Source organism: Artemia franciscana, chromosome 10 (genome assembly GCF_032884065.1).
Source record: "Artemia franciscana chromosome 10, ASM3288406v1, whole genome shotgun sequence".
NCBI lineage: Eukaryota > Metazoa > Arthropoda > Branchiopoda > Anostraca > Artemiidae > Artemia > Artemia franciscana.
In genome coordinates this window covers 42,935,726-42,955,358 of record NC_088872.1, presented here as the reverse complement: position 1 = coordinate 42,955,358, position 19,633 = coordinate 42,935,726, and the positions used below count along the sequence as shown (strand labels likewise).

At 34.9% G+C, this 19,633-nt stretch overlaps 1 protein-coding gene across 1 annotated transcript in view; it reads right to left on the bottom strand.

Annotated features, from left to right (window-relative positions):
* The window catches only part of LOC136032216 (uncharacterized), a 37,562-nt gene extending 18,516 nt beyond the window's left edge, over nt 1–19,046 (bottom strand). Inside the window, exon 1 of the mRNA XM_065712428.1 lies at nt 18,923–19,046. Within this exon, the coding sequence (XP_065568500.1) occupies nt 18,923–18,928 (6 nt within the window). The 5' untranslated portion in view covers nt 18,929–19,046. The remainder of the gene's footprint in view (nt 1–18,922) is intronic.
* Nucleotides 19,047–19,633: the final 587 nt, after the last annotated feature.

The window sequence follows — 19,633 nt, the reverse complement described above, 5'->3', positions numbered from 1 at the left end:
GGTTTGAAAATTAATTTTAAGAGGACTAAGTCACTAAGGCTAGGAATAAGTGAAAATGGAAGGGTGATGATGGGTAACGAAAAGATTGATCAAGTTGGCAGCTTCACTTACTCTGGAAGTATTATTAGTAACGACGGCGGGAGCAGTGAAGATGTTAAAAGTAGAATAGCCAAGGCTCAGGGATAAGTACCAGGGTCAAAAAGTTTGGAACAATAGGAAGATAAGTCTGCAAACCAATATTGGAATATTGGAAAGTACAGTGATGACAGTGGTCAAATATGACTCTGAAATATGGGAGCTTCGAAAAGCGAAAAGCGGAATTCCAGAGAAATCGTCTACGGATTGTTCTGGGTACCCGGCTAACCGATCGTGTTTCAAACAGTAGGCTGTAAAAAAAAGTGCGGCTCAATCCCGCTTTCTAGAGTTATAATGAAAGAAAGATTGAGATGGCTAGGGCACTTTCTGCGGATGAAGGATGACAGACTGCAGAAGATTGTCCTTGTCGGCCAACTGTCTAGGGATAAACGGAAAGTAGGTCGTCCTCGTCTGGGGTGGGAGGATGTCATAAAGAAAGATTTGAAGGAAATGGAACTTCTTGGGAGGGTGTAAAGTGGGAGGCTTTGAATAGACTGGGAAGGAGGAGGAGCACGTAGGCTGTGTTGGCCTCAGGCGGCTTGGTGCTGCGGTGAGCTATTAGGAGTAGTAGTAGTATATATTATATATATATATATATATATATATATATGTATATATATATATATATATATATATATATAAATATATATATACATATATATATATATATATTTATATATATATATGTATATATATATATATATATATATATATATATATATATATATATATATATATATATATATATATATATATATATGATATAGGATATATGTATATATTGCATCGGAAGCCCCAGGCTTCGCCCGGCCCCGGTATGCTTGTATTTATTTGATTTTCTAAACTTTATTAGCATAACCTTAGAAATTTTGTTGTAAATTCAATTCCTCAAAGGTAGAATTTCCAATAGCAGGATTTTACATAGGGAGAGAATTTTCCGGGGTGAACTTACCAGGCGAAATTTTCTACGGGTGGAATTTACAAAAATACCAATACAAAATTCTTTTTATTTGTCTTACTTTTTACTTGCCGACTGAATTTTATATTTGCAGTTGTTCGGGGGGCACTGTCCGGAGAAAATTTTCAGCTGGATTAAAAAAACAAGTTTTTTTTTTTCAAATGAAAACCCAGAAAAAAATTGATTTTTGGGTTTTGAAATTCTCCAAAAATCCTATCGATTTTCGTTGAAATAAAATCTTTTTTCGCTTATCAAACAGTTCGTGGTAACGAACTGTAGTAAGGAGCGACCCGGCTCAATAGTAACCGAGACTCTAAAAAATGGAATTTGGTACCAATAGTTACATCAACAGAATCGCATTTTAATGCTGATTTTAAATATATACATTTCATCAAGTTTAGTCTTACTCATCAAAAGTTACGAGCCTGAGAAAATTAACCTCATTTTAGATAATAGGGGAAAACACCCCCTAAAAGTCATACAATCTTAACGAAAATCACACCCATCAGATTCAGCGTATCAGAGAACCATAATGCAGAAGTTTCAAGCTCCTATAAGCAAAAATGTGGAACTTCGCATTTTCTGCCAGAAGACAGATCACGGGTGCGTGTTTATTTGTTTTTTTGTTTTCTTTTTTTCCAGGGGTGATCGTATCGACTCAGTGGTCGTAGAATTTCGCAAGATGACTCATTCTAACGGAAATTAAAAGTTCTAGTGCCCTTTTTAAGTGACCAAAAAATTGGAGGGCACATAGGCCCCATCCCAAGCTCGTTTTTCACCAAAGTCACCGGATCAAAACTATGAGATAGCCATTTTATTCACCACAGTCGATAAAGCGAATAACTATGTCCTTGGGGACGACTTACTCCCCCACAGTCCCCATGGGAGGGGCTGCAAGTTACAAACTTTGACCAGTGTTTACATGTAGTAATGGTTACAGGGAAGTGAACAGAAGTTTTCAGGGGATATTTTTGGTTTTGGGGGGGGGATACAGGGGAGGATCTTTCCGTGGAGGAATTTGTCATGGGGGAAGAGAATTTCAATGAAAGGGGTGTATGATTTTCTAGCATTATTTAAAAAACAATGAAAAAAATATGAAAAGTTTTTTCAACTGAAAGTAAGGAGCAGCATTACACCTTAAAACGAACAGAAATTATTGCGCATATGAGGGGTTCACCTTCCGTAATACCTCGCTCTTTATGCTAAGGTATTTTGATTTTCTTAAAAAGCAGAGTAATTTCAACTATTTATATTACGGCCTTTGTGATTCAGGGGTCATTCTTAAGGAATTGGGGCAAAATTTAAGCTTTAGTGCAAAGAGCAAGGTATTGACGAGGGGGTGAACCCCCTCATATACGTAATAAAAACATACGAATATAGAAGTTCGTTACGTAAGTTAATTCGTAAGCTACGTATATTTTTTACTAATGAAAACGTTCGTAAAAAATTAAAAGTTCTAGTTGCCTTTTCAAGTAATCAAAAAATTGGAGGGCAACTGGGCCTCCTCCCCCGCTCATTTTCTTATCAAAATCTTCGAATTAAAACTATGAGAAGTCATTTAGCCAAAAAAGTTAATATGCAAATGTCTTTTAATTATTTATGTGCGGAGAGCCAAAATCAAAACATACATTAATTAAAAACGTTCAAAAACTAAATAAAAAAATCAATTTTTTTTATTGAAAGTAAGGAGCGACATTAAAACTTAAAACGAGCAGAAATTACTCCGTATGTGAAACGGGCTTTTCCTCCTCAACGCCCCGCTCTTTACGCTAAAGTATTTACTGTTTTAAAATGTAGAGTTACGAGAAAGAGTCAAACTTTAGCGTAAAGAGCTGGGCGTTAAGGAGGAAGAGCCCCTTTCATATACAAGGTAATTTTTGTTCGTTTTAAGTTTTAATGTCACTCCTTACTTTCAGTTAAAAAACTTGTTTTTTTTTATTTAGTATGCTTAAAAATTCTAGAGTGCTTTTGCCAGAGCAACCAGAAATCAGAACACAAGTCTTAAAATCAGTATGAAATCGCGAGCCCTTTTTGTTATCTAAATTTACGGAGTTCAGTGATTTTCCACACATGTAACCCAACGTTCAAGAAATGTCTGATTCATCTGACAAAATTCATAGCAAAATATTCATACATCAGCACTGGGATTTTTTTTCTAGAATTCTACAAATATAACGAAATTCCACAAATTTTTTTGGAAAAAGGTTTTACTCGATAAACTGCGAAACAGTAATTTTTGTTTGTTTTAGTTTTGAACCTCGCTCTTTGCTTTCATCATAAGAAGTTCGTTTTTTCTAATTTAACATGGATCAAAAGTCTATAAAAAAAAAAAAAAAAAAAAAAAAAAAAAAAAAAAAAAAAAAAAAAAAAAAAAAAATCCCTAGGGTTTTAACTCTTCGTGAAAAACAGACATGATAAATATTTTTTTACGCTTTATTAGCCAATACGTAATTAGTAAAGAAGACATGGATGAGGGAGAAAGAAAGTGATATTCGATCCACTTTTACTTATACTCTGTAGAAGTTAAAATTTTGTTTTCTTTTTCTCAATTCAATGGCAGCCAACTATAAAAGCCACAAACACAATTGTCTTTTTATAATATGAAGTAGTTAAGCAGTAGTATACGATAGCAAACAATAGGCAATCTGTTTGAACACTGACAGATATCTAACAATAGCTTACCAATCAATTTGGCAAATATTTTTATTGATTTTTGTGGCAAGAAAAAAAAACAATTCCGCAATGTATCGGCAGAAAATAGTATGAGTCTATGACTTGCAGTATTGTAAAATTTTATTTTTGAAAGTTATTCTTAAACTCAGATTCAAGGTTGCTGCGGCTAACATATTATAATCTCACTAACAGATTTGTTTTACTTTACAGAAGAGGCTGGTTAAATGACTTAAAGTACAAAAAACAGTAAAAATGATCGGTTCAGTGGAAATCTTAAAGAAGCATTAGGACTTCGAAAATAGATCAGGAAATCAATATGGAGTTCAGATTTAAGTAGCAGTGGGTGCCGAATTTAAAAGGAAGAAACTTGGGTGAAAAATCAGCCAAAAATTAGCTGAAATGCTTTCAAGAAGATGGCACCAAACAGCTTGAAAAAGCACAGCTTTCCTTTAAGAAAGTTCCTTTAAAGATGTAGTTGTCTTCGAGTCCATCGAGAATACTGGGTTGTTGATGTTCGAATTTTCACAGACAAAAGCGTTGTCAAATTTAACCAATCAGTTTTACTTACTTTTCTTTTTTTTTTGCATTTCAACATGCTGATATTGACAAAGATGTAGTTTTACATAAAAAATCTCATAATTCCTAAGCGAAATAAAGATAAAAATGAAAAACCATGATTCTTACATAAAATTCTAAATTTTATTTTCCCATGACAAAAAAGAAACGTTTACAAAGTTTTCTTTCGGCAAGTAATTTATATGAAATTCGATCATAGGCAATCCCGTAAGGACTGGGGGAGGGGGACATCAAAGCACATATTCACTCTTCCTTTAATCTTCATAGTAATTCCCCTCTTCACCTTTCAAAAGAAGAGCTAAGAGCTCATATGGCACTTGTGACGAGGCCAGAAGAGGTAAGAGCCAATAGATCATATAGTATGAGCTCTAACAAAATTCTAAGAATCAATAGATTGATTTAAAAGGAAAATCAGAGGCTTAATGCCGGTCAGGATTTAAAATAAGAGTTCTGAGTCACGATGTCCTTCTAAATATCAAAATTTATAAAGATCCGATCACCCACTCGTAAGTTATAAATACCTCATTTCTTCTAATTTTTCCTCTCCTTTTAGCCTCCCAGATGGTCGAATCTGGGAAAACGACTTTATCAAGTCAATTTGTGCAGTCCCTGACACGCCTACCAATTTCCATCGTCTTAGCACGTCCAGAAGCACCAAACTCGCCAAAGCACTGAACCCTTCCCCCCAACTCCCCGAAAGAAAGCGAATCCAGCACGGCTATGTCAATCATGTATCTACGACATTTGCTTATTCTATCCACCAAGCTTCATCCCGATTCCTCCACTCTAAGCTTTTTTCAAGATTTCCAATTTTCCCCTCCAACTCCCTCCAATGTCAACAGATCTGGTCGGTATTTGAAATAAGAGCTCTGAGAAATGAATTCCTTCTAAATATTAAATTTCATTAAGATCCGTTCACCCGTTCTTAAGTTAAAAATACCTCAATTTTTCTAATTTTTTCAAATTAACACCCCCAGCTCCTCCAAAGAGAACGGATCCGTTCCAATTATGTCAATTACATATTTAGAACTTGTGCTTATTCTTCCCATCAAGTTTCATCCCGATCTCTCCACTCTAAGCGTTTTCCAATATTTCTGTTTCCCACCTCCAGCCCCCCATGTCCCCGGATCCAATTCAAGTCGAAAATGGAGCATCTGAGACATAAGATCCTTCTATATATAAAGTTTCATTAAGATCCGATCACATATTCGTAAGATAAAAATATCCCAATTTTCACGTTTTCCAAGAATTTCGGTTTCCCCCTCCAACTCCCCCCAATGTCACAGGATCTGGTCGGAATTTAAAATAAGAGCTTTAAAGCACAAGACCATTCTAAATATCAAATTTCATTAAGATCTGATCACCTATTCGTAAGTTACAAATACCTCATTTTTCTTAATTACACCCCCCCCCCCACCCAACTCCACCAAAGAGAGCGGATCCGGTCCGATTATTTCAGTCACGACTTATTTTTATTCCTCTCATCAAGTTTCATCCCGATCCCTCCACTCTAAGCGTTTCCCATGATTTTAGGTCCCCCCAAACTCCACCCGATGTCAACAGATCCGGTCAGGATTTAAAAAAACAGCTTTGAGACACGATATCCTTCTAAATATCAAATTTCATTGAGATCCGATCACCCGTTCGTAAGTTAAAAATACCTCGTTTGCTCTAATTTTTCAGAATTAACCCTCCCCCTCCCCCAAATACCCCAAAGAGAGCGGATCCGTTCCGGTTATGTCAATCATGTATCTAGGAAATGTGCTTATTTTCCCCACCAAGTTTCATCCCGATCCCTCCACTCTAAGTGTTTTCCAAGATTTTAGGTTTCCCTCTCCCAACTCCCCCCAATGTTACCAGGTCCGGTCGGGATTTGAAACATGAGCTCTGAACCACGATATCCTTCCAAACATCAAATTTCATAAAGATCTGATCAAACGTTCGTAAGTTAGAAATACTTCATTTTTTCTATTTTTTCCGAATTAACCGGACCCCCACTCTCCCCCGGATGGTCAAATCGGGAAAACGACTATCTCTAATTTAACCTGGTCCGGTCTCTGATACGCCTGCCAAATTTCATCGTCCTAGTTTACCTGGAAGTGCCTAAAGTAGCAAAACCGGGACCGACAGACAGACAGACCGACAGATCGACATAATTTGCGATTGCTTTATTTTACTTGGTTAATACCAAGTGCCATAAAAACAGGAAGTAGAAACTTACACAAATTACTATGAATGGAAGGAGGCTTCCACCGCTTTTAGCTCCCAGCAAGTACGGTAAAGTTTAGTTTGCAATTTATAAAAGCACACTAAAATGTATCACGCACAGTCAAATTGTGAGTACAAACATTTTATTTATTGGCCTTGTTCCAAGACATTATTTCTCTTTTTCATATCTGAGACTTTTATTAAACTTCATAAATACAGTTTAAATTTAATAGTAAAGCTTGGAAGGTTGAAAGAGCGTCAGTCTGTTTTATACATAGGGTATTTTTTTTTCGAGCCTTGACGTCCTTTTTCTTTTTTAGGAAAAACAACTCGTTTTGAATTAATAGTTAACGAGAGATACCGACGAAGGATAAACTTAAGCCGACCCTCGCACAAGACGAACTATGTTCAAACGAAAGAAATAAAAATTACCCTGTGCAGGGCCTAAAAAGCACCTTCACACAGTCTCCTGTGATTTACAATGAAGTTTAACTTGCAGTTTGCTAAAACCTATTATAATGTAGGTATTGTTTTATGTATTATCTTTCAAAATGTTTTTTTTCTCTCCCATATAATCAAAATCCACATATATGAAATGTGTCGGTTCTAGTGACATAGAAACTAAATTTATCAAAACTCAATTAGATTTATCAGTAAGAATAATTGTCAAAGGTTATTCATTGATCTGTAGGATAAACGTGTAAACATTCCTATCAAATTACACCATGTAATTTGCTTGGGGGGAGGGGGGTGGAGTTCCAACAGTCCTGTCAAATCTTGCCATGTACAATTGAAGCAATAAGTTTATTGAGCAATGAGCAGAAAAGGGGAACCGTCATCTAATCTACTCATTTCTGTACCATTTAGACGGATAAAGGAATTATTCAGATCGGAAACAAAAACAATCTGAATATTCGCCAACATAAAGACCTATTATTTAACTGGGCGACATGAAGCTTAAGCTGGGCGTAGCTTAAGACAATACTACTATTGTAGTATATGGTATGGCATTTTGTTATTTTTGCGCCAGTCGGACAAAATTTCGAGGGGAGTTCAAAGAGGGTACCCCCCCCCTGTGGATACAACAATGTTCCCTATAAAAGACTTATAATACTGCCTAAAAAGAATATATAACAACGTGAGACAGTTGTATAAAGATAGCCTTCAACGCATTTTGGATAAATTGGATGACAGATAAATAGGATCAAGCTAAAATTTGGCCTCAATCCGACAGAATGCAATCCAATTTGGGGAGAGGAACATAAGCCCACTATTTTTTTGCCTCCCATAGATTTAGATCACATAGATAGATTCCAAAAATCTATAAATTTTTTGCAATATTCTATTGAAAAATGTCTTTCTGGCATTTTATTGAAAAAGCACACACACCCCCCTTCCTAGACTTTGATAGTACATATTGCCCTGCTCCTAAATGCTTGTGAATTGACGCCACCGGCAAAGCAAAGCAATTAGCCGTAATTTCTGAAAAGTTCTGCTCTTGAAAAATTGTCGCCTTGCATGAAGAAATCCCTAGGGGTTTCACTGGTCCATAAACAACGACCTCTTCGTTTTGACAATTTTTCATTACAGAGGAATAATGATAGTGACGAGTCATTCCTGTCATGCAAAATTACTTCCGCCACTTTTATTTCAAAGTAAAGTAGTGAAGAGAAACAAGAAAGGAATGATTGCAAACACTTTTTGGTGTGACTCACTGTCACAATTCTACTTTTTAAACCAATAAAAAACTTTAGCGTAAACAGCGAGGCGTTGAGGAGGGGATAACCCCTTGCATATACGGAATAATTTCTGTTCGTTTTAAGTTTTAATGTCGCTCCTTACTTGCAGTTAGAAAAACTTATTTTTTTTATTTAATTTTTGAACGTTTTTTTAATTAATGCATGTTTTGATTTTGGCTCACCGTAAATGAATATTTAAAACGAAACTTGCATATTAATTTTTTTTTTGCTAATTGGCTTTCTCATAGTTTTGATCGGACAATTTTGATAATAAAAGGGGTGGGGAAGGAGGCCTTGTTGCCCTCTAATTTTTGGTTACTTAAAAAAGGCAACTAGAACTTTTTATTTTTTTACGAACGTTTTTATTAGTAATAAATATACGAAACTTACAAATTAATTTACTTAACAAACTTCTATATTTTTATATTTTGAATACATATATGAGGGGGTTCGTCCCCTCGCCGATACCTCGCTCTTTACATTAAAGCTTGAATTTTGTCCCAATTCTTTTTGTCCCTGAATCGCAAAGGCCGTAGAATAAATAGTTGAAATTACTAAAAATACTTTAGCGTAAAGAGTGAGGTATTGCGGAGGAGACGAACCCCCTTATATACGTAATAATATCTGTTCGTTTTAGGTTTTAATGCTGCTCCTTACTTCCAGCCGAAAAAACTTATTTTATATTTACTTTTTCATTATTTTTTTTAAAAATACTAGAAAATCCTGCGGTCCCTTCATGGACATTCTCTTCCCTCATGATAAATTCCTCCATAGAAAGATCTTCCCACTTAATTAAACCCCTACCCCCAACCCACCCGCCCGCCACAACGTGAAAAAGTCCCCCTGAAAACTGTCTGTACACTTCCCAAGAACCATTATTATATGTAATCAATGGTTAAAGTTGTAATTTGTAGCCCCTCCCCTGGGGACTGTGGGGAATTAAGTCGTCCCAAAAGACATAATTATAGGTTTCTCGACTATGCTGAACAAAATGGCTATCTCAAAATTTTGATCCGGTGACTTTGGGAAAAATGAGCGTGGGAGGGGGCCTAGGTGTCCTTCAATTTTTTCACATAAAGGGCACTATAACTTTTAATTTAAATTAGGATGAGCCCTCTCACGACATTCCAGGACCACTGAGTCGATACGATCACCCCTGGGAAAAAAAAAACAAATAAACAAATCCGTGAAAATAAACAAAAACACATCCGTGATCTGTCTTCTGGCAAAAAATACGAAATTTTGTAGATAGGAGCTTGAAACTTCTACAGTAAGGTTCTCTGGTACGCTAAATCTGATGGTATGGTTTTCGTTAAGATTCTATGACTTTTAGGGGGTGTATCCCCCTATTTTCTAAAATAAGGCGAATATTCACAGGCTCAAAACTTTTGATGGGTAAGGCTAAAGTTAATGAAACTTACATGTTTAGAATCAGCATAATAATGCGATTTTTTTTATGTAACTATTAGTATCAAAATTCCATTGTTTAGAGTTTCGGTTACTATTGAGCAGGATCGCTCTTTACTACAGTTCATTACCACGAACTGTTTGAAAAGAATGCCTTTAAAAAGGAGAGAACCAGGTCTAAGTGGCAGGTTTTTTTTTCCAAATCGCATCCATCACATGAGAAAATCAAGGAAATAAATAGTATTTCCTTAGTGAAAACAACTTATATTCACCGGTGCATTCATTTAATAAGTAACTTTATTGCTTACATGCCATAGGCTATAGGAAATATTAGGAGGGGAATTCCCTCTTCCCTGTTGTTCTTCCGAAGTGCTTCTGTTCGATAAAATTTGAAAAATAGTGGTCCAAAAACATACATTTATTCCAAGTTCCATCCCCATGGAAAATGCTCCCCATCCCTCTCTTAGGGTCAGACCTGAGCTTTACATTCATGATTACTTATTAATTTAGATAAACTGTAATGCTCATTTTAAACTGATCAACTGAGAAAAAAAATGCGTAAAGATTGAAAAGTTTTGGACTAATTTATGGCAAGGGTTGTTTTTACTGTGGGAGAAATTTCATCAGACAAGACAACTTTAAACTCTTAAAGTAAATTAATCTTTACAGAATTAAATAAAAAACGAAACTTTTCAAATGAAAATAAAAAGTTAATCCAAATGATTTAAAACATGTTTTGTCAAATAATAAAAGATATTTAGATGATATTTTGGTCTTAAATGTAAGGATTTCATTGATATTTCTAAAAATATATATCCATCAGAGCTTACTCTTGAACCTAGTCATGGCGCTGGTCATGAAGAACATTTCTTAGATTTAAATGTTAATATTTGTGATAATAATAAATTAAGTTTTAAAATGTATAATAAAACGGAAGATTTTGATTTTGAAGTGATTAGTTTCCCATTCTCTGAAAGTAATATACACTCAAATATCACGTATTCTGCGTTTTTCTCACAGTTACTTCGTTATGCAAGGATTTGTAGTAATTATATTGATTTTAAAAATAGAAGTAAAATCTTAAGCCAAAACTTGATATCAAGAGGTTTTTCTGCAAATAAATTAACTTGGCAATTTAAAAGATTTAGTTTTCATTATAATGAACTTTTAAATAAATATCAAAAGAATTATCTGGAAATACTTAAGAAATTTTCAACTAATTTCGGAGGTTCGACAAATGATGATGCAGCGCCATTTATTTTGAATTGTGTTTCTAATAGAGTGGATTTTTTTTAAAAATAGCCACATGGTAAAGATGAGTTCTATAATTGTTTAGTTCATTAAATTTTTTTTTTGCAATGTGTTAATATTTGTGATTTGGTAAATTTTATCATATTTAGTTTACCTATTGTTGCTAAAAAGAGGGATGTATTAACAGGATAAGCTTGTTTTGGTGTTACTTGGTTGTTTTACATTTGCTGGTTTTTTTTTCATAGGCATGTATTTTGGGGGTGATACCTGACACGGGGATGCCATGGATATTCTGTGGTAGCCACAACACTTGGCTGGGTAGAGAATTTAAGTGGCGAAACCCTATAGGCCAGTGTATTCTCCTGATGAGCCCTTGTGTTGGGTTGTTGCCTCTGAATTATTTGTCTTTATTATTTTTTCTATTGTTTGGTAAATGACGACTTATACTTATTGACGACATGACTGCCTGTCCATGCATTATTCTTTATGGTTGATTGTGTTTGGCTATGCTGTTTGACCTATGTGATTGTATGGATGAGTAGGGTTAAGGTCTCATTCAAGTGCTGGTCTATATTAATCACTAATTTAGGAAAACAGTCTTCCTTTTCTCCTTCTGTCTCTTTTTTTTTTTTATGTGTTTGTGCTGTTGCATTGGTGATTTCTCTTTTCATGATATATATATATATATATATATATATATATATATATATATATATATATATATATATATATATATATATATATATATATATATATATATATAAATTTTATACTCTCTAATTTCATTTGAAATTACATTACATACTCTCTCCATTTCCAATGTTATATTCAGCATACATTAAGTATGGGAAGCACACCTATCCAGACTCCCCTAGTCATTAAGTCACAGGTTCACTTTTGCTTATCAAAATTCCAAATTGAGTTTTTCAAGTCTTATAGTGAAATATTGCTCCTGGGGTGATCGCCCCAGCCACTTTTTGCAGATAACCATTTATTATCGTAATAACGATATTTATTACAGAAAATGTGGACCATAAAACCAAGGAAAATAATAGAAAATAGTAAATAATTAAGGAGTTATTAACATAAATGGATATACATGAAAAGTAGCGTACAATTCTCATAATTTTCAAGTGATCCGGCTCGTCTGTCGTAATATCCCTAGTCACTTATTAGTATCAAGTAATTATAATCAGTTCCGCCACAAATACTCATGTAATAATTAGGGAGGGACTCTCTTAAATAAGGTAGATGGACACGTGTGATACGATAACGCAGTTTCCATCAAACACGACACCCCTTTTAAGGGGTGCCTTCTCCCCTTTCTAAAATTCTGCAGATATTCTAAGGCTCGTAGCTTACTATGAGCAATTTTGAATTGAACTAATTTATATATTTAGAATTACCATAGAAAATGTGTTTATTGATATCAAAATCTTAGGTTTTAGAGATTCGGTTACTATGGGCAAGGTTTCCTCTTTACTTTCAATCCGCTCTCACGAATCGTTTGGGTAGAGACCGTTAGCACGAAATGTTTGTACCAGTTCACCCTCAAGGTTTATAATTTAAATGAAAGATGTACATTGGTATAAGTATTTACATAAAGAGATTTTTGAAGTCATTGATTTTGAATAAAAGAGGAAAAATAAAGGATAAAATTCTAGATTTTATCGGTACATTACCGGTATCGGTAAAATTTTCGTTGTTCATATTATTGACTCACAAATACAGGTACCATACCACTCGCTGTTTTTTTTTAAGCTCTTGACGAACAAAATAATCGCTTCTATCACAAATTCAAATTTAACCCCTTTTTGAGCTCTTGAAAATGACCAAAATATTTCTAGTTTTTGAGTATTAAAAAGGCTTAAAAAATTGTCTTCAAACTTAAAACAAGCAATCTAACCTAACCTTTGAAACAAACAAAATTTGCGATTAAAGCTATTATTATATTCGAAAAGAGCTTGAAAAAGGTATTGAGTGGTATGTTCACTTTATTCGTAAGTCCATAATATGAAAATTGAAAAATTTACCTGGGTATCTCGGAAACTAGTGGAGTTAGGTGGATTAATTTTCAGAAATTGATCCAAAGCTTAATCTTGTTTCAGAAAGATCTTTGGAAGCAGCCATATTTATCCTTTCCCCTATAAAGGGTCCAGGTGTTTGATTCCTAAGAGAAACTAAGGAATCTTAGGTTGTCCTAGTCTAAATAGAAATATTTAGTTATTTTATGATTTTGTCTTTTCAAATTAGAGTTATTTGGTATTATGAACTGACTGCTGATGAGAGTCAAGTGCAAATAATATTTCGAAGCAGCAAAATCAGCGAACTTTTGGATGTAATCTAGTGCTACATCCAGGCATTAGGGAAAGGGCTGGGATTTAGTTTTACTGCAGCATTTCCAAAAAACAAAGCAGTATAACTTTTCTATATGTAACAAGTGAAAATTTTACCGTTAAAATGTTTTGTCCTGAAGAAGGCATACAGTAAAATGGTATCCCATACTCCATTCAACCTTAATCGACTAATCTTTAAATTAGCAAAAACACCATTATCTAAAATCTCACAAAAATATAGTTTAGCACGATCTTGGATCTAGGACTATTTGCCAACTTAATTAGCAAAGGGGGTAAATTTTTCGTTGTTCATATTATTGACTGTGTTTTAGATAAAATATCGAACAAATGAAAGCCGAAAGAAGAAGGCGTAGAATTGTTAAGTTAGGTTAGGTTATGCTATTTTAAGCCTTTTTTATACCCAAAAACTAGAAATATCTAGGTCATTTTCAAGAGCTCAAAAAGAGCTTAAATTTGAATTCGTGATAAAAGCGATTATTATATTCGTAAAGAGCTTAAAAATGGTATTAAGTCGTATGTTCACTTTATTCGTAAGTCCATACTATGAACAATGTAAAATTTACCACCAAGGGTTTGTAGTCTAGGCGTTGTTATTAGATTACCTCAAATCAGTTAATTGATGGCCAAAATATATTTTGCTGGGACACAGGTAGTGGCAACGTTTCTGAGGGGCAAGGGGGCAGGGTCAATGTTCCTGTTACCTGAACAATTGTTTAGGGTCATGAAACTATTTTTAATAGATGCATTTTGACTTTTGGAACATCTTTTCTCTCTTGCAAAACTACCGCAAACTCACCGTTATGGAGTTATTCCGGCCCAAATATCCTGTAACGAACTGTAGTAAGGAGCAACCCGGCTCAATAGTAACCGAAACTCTAAAAAATGGAATTTTGATACCAATAGTTACATCAAAAGAATATTATTTTAATGCTAATTTTAAATATACAAGTTTCATCAAGATCAGTTATACCCATCAAAAGTTACGAGCCTGAGAAAATTTGCCTTAGTTTAGAAAATAGGAAGAAACACCCCCTAAAAGTCATACAATCTTAACGAAAATCACACCATCAGATTCAGCTTATCAGAGAACCTAACTGTAGAAGTTTCAAGCTCCTATCTACAAAAATCTGGAATTTTTTTGCCTTTTTCTGGAATTTTCCGGCATTTTTTGCCAGAAGACAGATCACGGATGCGTGTTTATTTGTTTTCTTAGTTTTTTTTTTTTCCCAGGGGTGATCGTTTCGACTCAGTGGTCCTGGAATGTCGTGAGAGGGCTCATCCTAATTTAAATTAAAAGTTATATTGCCCTTTATAAGTGAAAAAAATTGGAGGACACCTAGGCCCCCTCCCACGCTCATTTTTCCCCCAAAGTCACCAGATCAAATTCTGAGATAGCCATTTTATTCACCATAGTCGAAAAACCTAATAACAATGTCTTTGGGGACGACTTACTCCCCCACAGTCCCCGTGGGAAAGGCTGCAAGTTGAAAACTTTGACCTGTGTTTACATGTAGTAATGGTTACTGGGAAGTGTACAGACGTTTTCAGGAGGATTTTTTTTGGTTTAGGCGGGAGAGTTGAGGGGGGGTGGGGTTACGTGAGAGGATATTTCCATGGAGAGACTTCTCATGGTAAAAGAGAATTTCAATGAAGGGGGCGCACGATTTTCTAGCTTCATCTAAAAAAACAATGAAAAAATAAATATGAAAAGTTTCTTCTACTGAAAGTAAGGAGCAGCATTAAAACTTAAAACGAACAAAAATTATTACGCATATGAGGGGTTTACCTCCTCGTTATACCTCACTCTTTCCGCTAAAGTATTTTTAGTAATTTCAACTATTTATTCTACGGCCTTTGCGATTCAGAGGTCATTCTTAAGGAATTGGGACACAATCTAAGCTTTAGTGTAAAGAGCGAGGTATCGACGAGGGTTGAACCCCCTCATATACGCAATAAAAACATACGAATATAGAAGTTCGTTACGTAAGCTAATTCGTAAGTTACGTATATTTTTTACCAGTGAAAACGTTTGTAAGAAATTAAAAGTTCTAGTTGCTTTTTTAAGTAATCAAAAACTTGGAGGGCAACTAGGCCTCCTCCTTCGCTTCTTTTTCTCAAAATCTTCCAATTAATTGCAATTAATTAATATACAAATTTTGTCTTAATTATTTATGTGCGGAGAGCCAAGATCAAAACATGCATTAATTCAAAAACGACCAGAAATTAAATAAAAAACTAAAAGTAAGGAACGACAGTAAAAATTAAAACGAACAGAATATACTTCGTATATGAAAGGGGCTGCTTCTTCATCAACGCCCCGCTCTTTACGCTAAAGTTTTTTACTGATTTAAAAAGTAGAGTTAAGAGAAAGAGTCAAACTTTAGCGTAACGAGCGAGGCATTGAGGAGGAAGTAGCCCCTTTCATATACGAAGTAATTTCTGTTCGTTTTAAGTTTTATTGTCGCTCCATACTTTCAGCTAAAAAAAACTTGTTTTTTTTATTTAATTTACACATATAGAATTGCATTCATTTTCGTTTTCGCTGATCGGATATTTGAAATCGCGAATTTGTAATAGTTTAGAAACAAATTTGGGGTGTATATTTGCACATCAGGGGGGTGGGGGTAAAGCATAGCATATATTAAATACGTAAACTAACTATTGCTGTATTTAATATATGCTATGCTTTACCCCCACCCCCTTAATGTGCAAATATATAACAACTCCATAACGGTGAGTTTGCGGTGGTTTTGCAAGAGAGAAAAGATCCTCAAAAAGTCAAAATGCATATATTAACAATAGTTTCATGACCCTAAACAATTGTTCAGGTAATAGGAACATTGACCGGGAGCAGTTGCCCTCCAATAATTTGGAGAAACAATATTGTGTAACCCATACACCTTGACTTTCGAGACAAAGACCCCTCTTGCCCCTCTATAAAATATTGGAGCTACGCCCCTGGACACAGGGGCCCACTCTCACTGATTTATAACAGGTGATCCCCCTTGTAATGGGCTATTGGGAGGCCATGTGACTGCAGTGAGACGAAGAAATAGGCCGAAAAAGAATATGAAAATTTGGTAAAGGTTTACTTTCGTTCCAAGTGCTCTAAACTGGAAACTATGCTGCGAAACAGCATAGTTTCCAGTTTAGAGCACTTAGAAATACTAATTCTAGAATCGCATCCATTTCTGGTTAACCCTCCTCATTCATGGGGCAAACTAAAAATGCGTGAAGTGGGCTTGCTTACAGGTAACATTACCTATAGAGCATTTTTTTTTCAGTTTTATCACTCTTTGTTGAATAAACATAGAATATGGACCTCGCCCTGCTGCCCGCGGGGCTCATGGACTAATACGCTTCACTCTACAGGTAACGTTACCTGTAAGCAAGCCCACTTTACGCATTTTTAGTCTCGTTGGAGGGGATTTTAGAAAGCTGAAAATAGATGCGCTTCTCTAATAATGACAAAGCAACAATATGCAATCGTCAGAATCTTGCTATATGCAGTAATACGCACTTTAGAGCACTTGGAACGGAAGTAAACATTTAACGAAAATGTGAACATAAAGACGAAACAAATGTCCTAATAAACAACAGTAGGCTTTTTCTACAGGTAGGCCTATTGTTTTAATTTGTTCCTACTTAACATGAAAAAAAAAAACAAATCGTGTTGGTAATATTCAAAATTTCATCGTATTTTGCAGGACAAGAAAAATATTACAGCAGTTTTCAAACAGTTCGTGGTAACGAACTGTAGTAAGGAGCGATCCGGCTCAATAGTAACCAAAACTCTAAAAAATTGAATTTTGATATAAATAGCTACATCAAAAGAATCGCATTTTAATGCTGATTTTAAATATATAAGTTTCATCAAGTTTAGTCTTAGCCATCAAAAGTTACGAGCCTGAGAAAATTTGCCTTATTTAGGAAAATAGGGGGAAACACCCCCTAAAAGTCGTAGGATCTTAACGAAAATGACACCATCAGATTCAGCGTATCAGAGAACCCTACTGTAGAAGTTTCAAGCTCCTATCTACAAAAATGTGGAATTTTGCATTTTTTGCCAGAAGACAAATCACGGGTGCGTGTTTATTTGTTTGTTTGTTTTTTTGTTTTTTTTTCCCCAGGGGTCATCGTATCGACCAAGTGGTCCTAGAATGTCGCAAGAGGGCTCATTCTAACGGAAATGAAAAGTTCTAGTGCCCTTTTTAAGTGACTAAAAAAATTGGAGGGCATCTAGGCCCCCTCCCACGCTCAATTTTTTCCCAAAGTCAACGGATCAAAATTTTGAGATAGCCATTTTGTTTGGCATAGTCGAAAATCTTAATAACTATGTTTTTGGGGATGACTTACTCCCCCACAGTCCCTGGGGGAGGGGTTGCAAGTTACAAACTTCAACCAGTGTTTACATATAATAATGGTTATTGGGAAGTGTACAGACATTTTCAGGGGGATTTTTTTGGTTTTGGGGGTAGGGTTGAGGGAGGGGGCTATGTGGGAGGATCTTTCCTTGGATAAATATGCCATGGGGGAAAAAAATTCAATGAAAAGGGCGCAGGATTTTCTAGCATTACTATAAAAAAAAACAATGAAAAAATAAACATGAAAACGTTTTTTCAAATGAAAGTAAGGAATAGCATTGAAATTTAAAACAAACAGAGATTATTACGCATATGAAGGGTTCTAAAAATACTTTAGCATAAAGAGCGAGGTATTTAGGAGGAGATAAATACCTCGCTCTTTATGCTAAAATATTTTTAGTGATTTCAGCTATTTATTCTACGGCCTATTTGATTCAGGGGTCATTCTTAAAGAATTGGAACAAAACTTACGATTTAGTGTAAAGAGCGAGGTATTAACGAGGGTACAAACCTCCTCGTACACATAATAAAAATATAAGAATATAAAAGTTTGTTACGTAAGTTAATTCTTAAGTTACGTATATTTTTTTATTAATAAAAACGTTCGTTGAATATTAAAAGTTCTAGTAGCCTTTTTAAGTAACCGAAAAATTGGAGGGCAGCTAGGCCTCCTTCCCCACCCCTTATTTCTCAAAATCGTCTGATCAAAACTAAGAGAAAGCCATTTAGCCAAAAAAAAATTAATATACTAATTTCATTTCAATAATTTATGTGCGGAGAGCCAAAATCAAACATGCATTAATTCAAAAACGTTCAGAAATTAAATAAAAAAACTAGTTTTTTTAACTGAAAGTAAGGAGCGACATTAAAACTTAAAACGAACCGAAATTATTCCGTATATGAAATGGGTTGTCCCCTCCGCAGTCCCACGCTCTTTACGCTAAAGTTTTTAGTTGTTTCAAAAAGTAGAATTGTGGCAAAGAGTCAAACTTTAGCGTAAAGAGCGAGGGACTGCGGAGGGGACAACCCATTTCATATACGGAATAATTTCTGTTCGTTTTAAGTTTTAATGTCGCTCCTTACTTTCAGTTAAAAAAACTAGTTTTTTTATTTAATTTTCAACAAGGCAGACGTTTTAAGGTAGCCTACATTAAGCATTTAAGGTGAAACGAAGCCGTCTCTGTGCAGCTTCGTCGATATTTTTATCAGGATGGCCAAAAGTACACGAGAAGGAAGCCTTAAATTCAAACATACCCTCATTTTTCTTTTAGTGCATCCAAACGAAATTCCTTAATTGTGTCACTGTAACATCTTACTGATGCCGTCCTTTCAAACGTCCTTACAGAATATCCAAACATAAGCCCGAGAAAATGATCTCAACAAAAATCAGGTTTACGGGTACCGTTGCGTTGGCGACTTTCCTATACCCGTGCTTTTTCTGCAGTATGTCAAGTTTAAGAAGCTGATAGTATCGATTCGGGATTTTTAGGGTTTTTAGACCTCCTTTTTATTGGACAACTTAGCAACTATCTTTTTTTGAATAGACTCTTCTAAATCTGTTCTACTTATGCTACATATAAAGCAGATTTCAATAAATCTAATCAAAGTTCATCATTGACTTGGGATATGCAGTGACGTAACAGTCAGTTTTTTTCTGTCGATTTTCATCATACTAGTCTTATTCTTGTTCTGAAATTTTTGTTTTAAATTAACTTGATTTCATCACCGAGTTGTCTTAAAACCTGACTGGGCACATAAATTAATCCATGATTACAAGAAGGAGTTTAACTTTTCCCAACCAAATTTAGCTTGTTGGTTATTTTAAACTGTCTTTAATTGATTTTTCGAACATGATGAATATATTCGTCTCTTAAATAGCACACCAAATTTTGTGTGCTTACTGAAAAAATTTCTGGACATTTATTATTCAGATTGTCAGAAATAGTTTTTTTTCGCCATTATCCT